Here is a 5,770-nt window from a genome sequence, read left to right as displayed (position 1 = left end):
GGCTTCCTAGAGGGAAGAAAATCCAGTTGCGTTGATCTGCTGTATTATGGTGGTGGTGGTGGTAGTGATAGATACGAGTGATACATTTTTAATTGAATTAAATGGTTCAATTACAGGAGCTTTTAGAAGAGCCAGAATAACAGGAGGCTGTACTCATCGTCTTGCTAGTACTTCCATTTTATCAAATCGTCCAGTCAACACAAGTTTAAGGGTCCCTTTAATGCCTGGAGTAGTTTAAAAAGCCGAGTTCCAGCTTGCAGGATTGCCCTGGGCAGCAGGGAGCTGTCGGTGGGTTGCTCTCAGTCTTTCCTCTTCCTCAGTTACAAGACTGCTAAGAACTGTGCAGGTCTTCTTTGAAACAGTGGCTTAGAGAAGTTGCTTTGAAGTCCAGGGATGGATGAACTGACCTGATAAATAAAGGTTTGGTTCCAGCACTTGCTCGGCATCTGAAAGACTGCAGCTGGAGTACAGTTTTCCCAGACTTCCTCACGGTGAATCTTTTGAAGCACGGCATTTCTGAAAGGATTTATTGGTTAATTTACATTGAAACTCCATTTTGAAGTCTGCAGTTTAAACAGAATTCACAATCATTTTATGGGCTTAGTGATAGATAGTGCAGCATTTACACATTAATTTTGCAAGGTTATTTGGGTTTTTTTTTAATGTAGTAGTTGTTTTGGACTTCCAAGGCTAACATTAGGTTAGTTTATGGTTGTGTGATGCAATGAAAATGAGAAGTACTACGAAACTGTCAGCTATTTTTATTTCTTAGTAATACTGTTATTTCTACTATCACTCCCTAAGCGATACTGGTTTTTATTCTATGCCCTGTCATAGTCAATACTTGACTATGTTGGCTTTTGCCTTGTAGAGGTTTTTACAAATGCCATGTCTTTGGTGGAGATGCTTTCTGGCTTTCATCCTCTGCTCTCTGTCCCTAACGTCAGTGAAGTAAGGTCTGTACCCTATAACATTAATCATTGCTGGCATATATTTAGCAAATATCATTATTTCAGCTCTCTGTCATCCTATTCTGGCTTTGACCTCATCCTATCTGTGACAGCTCTGGAAAAGATGCCTGCTTCCTAAGTAAAACATTGCAAGAAGGATGGTTTCCAGCAATCCCATCTGAGTCAAAGATTTTTTTCCCTGCTGTGAGTAACCACCTCCAGCCCACAAACAACTGGCAAGAACATTGTCAACGCTTGCTTAAGTGGTTGCTGATAAGTGAACCATGTGTCTGTTCCACCCACACATTGGAGGGGGAAAGTCAGACTTGAATATTGCTTCACTATCATTGTCAAAGGAGAATGTTATAGTACATTGGTTTTGAATAGACCTTCATTTGTAGATTTTGAGTGTGTGAGATCTCCATTTTTATAGACATGTAAATTAATGTCGTCTTCAGTTAAGGCAAGGCAGGGAGCTGATACGAGTGTGCCTGAGGGCAGTTTGATAAAAATTAAGACCTCATGCCTCTCATTTAGACCTCTGCTTGCCTTTTTGCAAAGGCCTTTCTGCAGACTTTCATTTCAGGAACACAGATGGGAAAGGAACAATTACAGCGGCGACAAATATTGAACATTTTAGAGGAGCAGCTTGAAAAATTTTCAAGATGTCTTTTTGCCTGAAATTTCGCACAAAACCGTGCATTTCTTTCATATGAATTTTGCAAAGAAAAGAAAACTTGAAATGCCAAAATTCTCTGATAAAAGATAATTTTAGTTTCAACCTATGCGGTTTGCAGTTTCTAAAAATCTTGCCATTTTTCTTTTTAGAAATTATTTCAGTTGCTCCAAATTTTCAGTCTTTCTGTCAGGAAAAGAGTTATATTTAATAGTGTGATTTCCCAGAGCAATATATACTGTTGTTTCAATCATCTTAATACTATGTTTACATCCTGTGTGATATGATGATGAACACATTAGAAGTGGATTCAATTAGATTAGAATAAGGCAGCACCATTGTAACCTTGTCTTCCTATTAATAAAGAGAAAAATTAATATCTCATTTACGCTAGTTGTCAAAATGTGGAGAGGGTTGTGTTAGTTATTGTGCATGAGATAAGGGAAGGAATTTTTGGTCTGTTTACTGCATTTGTCAGAGATGTTGCATCATATAAAATCACAGTGTCTTCTGGCTTGCTAACAAAACCAAGTACAGTTCAAGGGAAAAATAGAATTTAGAAAGTAATTAAAGAACCAAAACCTCCTCTTTTGGGTAAATACTTTGTGTAACACCAGTGCATTGTCATGCTAATTATTTTCTCATACCATAACATACTGACTCAGGAAGGATTCAAAGTTAGAAAATAAATAATCATTTCTCTTTGACAGCATATTTTGTTCAACACTTATAGCTGGTGATAGATTTTTGTATTAGAATTCTATGTTCTTGATGATATAATTGATTTATTACAATAAATCTAGTCAGTTGACCACAAAAGTTATTGAAATAAAGAAAATGCAAGTTCCTCTTCTGACCATGTCTTTATTTTACATAAGTACTCAGGGGAAACGATTAAGGCATAATTATGAATCCATTTCATGCTTTTTTCCTCTTTTCCTAAAGTGTTTAATGATTGCTTTGACATACATCTGCCAGACATTTTTTCCTGACTCTGGAGACCATGTTTTCAAAGGAAATTTTAACATGCGTTACCCCAAAGACATTTTGAAGTCATTGGCTGTACAAAATCCTCAATCCAAGTATAAAAATTGAAAAATGAGTAGTGGCACATGCAAAAAGTGCCAATGAGAGCTTACAATACCTTTATCAGGTAGCCAGAATGTGGATGAAAATTAAAAGATCTTTGCAAATCTTGAGTAGCTTGATGCAGTGAAATGGTGCTGGCTTGTATCTCTGTAGTTTAAGGAAAGACAGAACAGTAATTTTGTTTGTCATTAGCTGTAGCTGGAGACAGCAGAGGCTGGGGCTGTGTTTCGCTAGTGCCAGGACAGCACTGGGGACCAGCAGTGATTCGAACTTGGAGGATCTGTGGCTGCATGCGTCTGGCATTTAGTTTTCAAAGGCTCCAGGCTGTTGAGATGTAGGGTTCAAGGCAGGTCCATCAGGGAGGGGTTTAATTAATTGTTAGAGTTAGGGGGAATTAATATATTACTGGAGGTTGAAATTTTCGTGGGGTTTTGGTTCCTCCATGACTGAATGGCTTTAAGGAAACACTGTGTGATTACTACAAAGAGCTCAGATTAATCACAGCTGTAAGCTGAGTACTGCCATGTACACAAATGACTTGGCTTTTAGAGAAAGGATTTTATATATGAGTACAAGGACGATTACCTGTTTACCATCTTCACCTGTTAACTTGATTTCTGTTTGTTTTTTCCCTGCTGCAGACTATGTCAGAGAGCCACAATGATCATGCAGAGTAACAGCTCAGCCTCGCCCCTGTTTTCAAATGTGAGCTCCTTCTGGAAGAGAGATTCACACGGACGGGGGCTCCTTGATGAAGCAGCATCGCTTATTGGCAGCTATGATTTCCCTCAGACCACAGAGAGTTTTCCTTTCTCTGCTGTGGAATCAACAAACATGTCCCTAAATACCACAGGCAGAGACCCTCTGGGTGGACATACTGTCTGGCAAGTAGTTTTGATTGCTTTCCTCACTGGGATCCTTGCACTGGTGACCATCATAGGAAACATCCTAGTGATTGTGGCATTTAAGGTTAACAAACAACTGAAAACAGTCAACAACTACTTCTTGTTGAGTCTAGCTTGTGCAGATCTGATCATTGGCGTTATTTCCATGAATCTTTACACCACGTACATCATCATGGACCACTGGGCTTTGGGAAACTTGGCCTGTGACCTTTGGCTCTCCCTTGACTATGTTGCCAGTAATGCCTCTGTCATGAATCTGCTTGTCATAAGCTTTGACAGGTATTTTTCCATCACTAGGCCGCTTACTTACAGAGCCAAACGAACAACCAAAAGGGCTGGAGTGATGATCGGTTTGGCGTGGATCGTCTCTTTTGTTCTTTGGGCCCCTGCCATCTTATTCTGGCAGTATTTTGTTGGGGAGAGAACTGTTCCTCCTGACGAATGTTTCATCCAGTTTCTAAGCGAACCTATCATCACTTTTGGCACTGCCATAGCTGCCTTTTACTTGCCCGTCACCATTATGAGTATTTTGTATTGGAGGATCTACAAGGAGACCGAGAAACGCACCAAAGAGTTAGCAGGGCTCCAGGCCTCAGGCAGCGAAGCAGAGGCAGCACGCTTTGTACACCAGACAGGCAGCTCGCGGAGCTGCAGCAGCTACGAGCTGCAACGGCAGAGCATGAAACGCTCCTCCCGAAAGAAAGACAGACGCTGCCACTTCTGGCTCTCAATGAAGAGCTGGGAACCCAGCTCAGACCAGGGGGACCAAGAGCACAGCAGCAGCGACAGCTGGAACAACAACGACGCCGCTGCGTCCCTGGAAAATTCAGCCTCCTCTGATGAAGAAGACATCGCTGCAGAGACCAGAGCCATCTATTCAATCGTACTGAAGCTTCCTGGTCACAGCGCCATCCTCAACTCCACAAAACTACCCTCCTCAGAAGATTTGCACGAGTCAGGGGATGAACTGCAGAAATCTGACACAGAATCGAAGGAAAAGAAACCCAAAAAACTGCACCCTCCCAAAAGTGTTCAGGATGGTGGAAATTTCCAAAAGAGCTTTTCTAAGCTTCCAATTCAGCCAGGGTCAGCAGAGACAACCACAGCTTCTGATGGCATCTCATCAGTGGCCAAGACATCTGCAGCCCTGCCCTTGTCCTTCAAGGAAGCAACCCTGGCAAAAAAGTTTGCCTTGAAGACCAGAAGTCAGATCACAAAGCGAAAACGAATGTCACTTATCAAAGAAAAGAAAGCGGCACAGACACTCAGTGCCATTTTGTTTGCCTTCATCATTACCTGGACCCCATATAACATCATGGTTCTGGTGAACACCTTTTGCAGCTGTATCCCCAAAACTTTCTGGAACCTGGGGTACTGGCTTTGCTACATCAATAGCACGGTGAACCCCATGTGCTATGCACTGTGTAACAAAACATTCAGAAACACTTTCAAGATGCTACTGCTGTGCCAGTGTGACAAACGAAAACGACGCAAACAGCAGTATCAGCAAAGGCAGTCTGTCATTTTTCATAAGCGGATCCCTAGGGAGGCTTCATAGAATAGTATTTTTTAAACAATTAAAAAAAAGAAACCCAACCCCAAAGCGGGAATGGGATGGGACAGCTTGGGATGGGACGGCTTAGCATGGGACAGTATGGCACGGGGTGGGATAGGAGGGATGGGTTGGGGTGGGAGGGTGGTTACAGGGTGCTGACTCAAACATTTAAACATCAAGACGTGAAAAGCAGCTGCCAGGCTTATGTATCCTTTTAATAAATCCAGTTTAATATAAAAACCAAGTCTGCATTCAGCAAAAACTAACAAACTTCAATGTTTTTACTAAGGAATGAAAGACTTAATAAAGTTTTCCTACAAATTTGCAAGAAGCTGTATAGCAATTATAAACCCATTACTGATCTGCCCAGCTCTTTGATTATAATCAACTCTGGGATCTCAGGTAAGCAAAACTAGCTAGCCCAACTCTTCTGTTTCCAAGGGATCCAATAACTTTCAAGTTACATACAGATGTAGCAAGCTAGCGAAACAGGATTATGAAATCATTTGAGACACTGTACAGGTTGCAAAATTGCTTGTTGTTGTCCAGGTAGAGCTTCCTGTCTACTTCTCTTCTGGCGTATTGTTAATTGTAC

General features: G+C 41.3%; 1 protein-coding gene across 1 annotated transcript; it reads left to right on the top strand.

Annotated features, from left to right (window-relative positions):
* The first annotated feature begins 3,362 nt into the window (after positions 1-3,362).
* Positions 3,363-5,178, top strand: CHRM3 (cholinergic receptor, muscarinic 3). The gene has a single exon (XM_009867381.1). It carries the CDS (start codon positions 3,376-3,378, stop codon positions 5,176-5,178), a length of 1,803 nt encoding a protein of 600 aa, XP_009865683.1. The 5' UTR covers positions 3,363-3,375.
* The last annotated feature ends 592 nt before the right edge of the window (positions 5,179-5,770 follow it).

Source organism: Apaloderma vittatum, unplaced genomic scaffold (genome assembly GCF_000703405.1).
Source record: "Apaloderma vittatum isolate BGI_N311 unplaced genomic scaffold, ASM70340v1 scaffold3974, whole genome shotgun sequence".
NCBI classification, from domain to species: Eukaryota; Metazoa; Chordata; class Aves; order Trogoniformes; family Trogonidae; genus Apaloderma; species Apaloderma vittatum.
The sequence above is the reverse complement of the archived record's forward strand: the minus strand, read 5'-3'. Positions and strand labels throughout refer to the sequence as shown.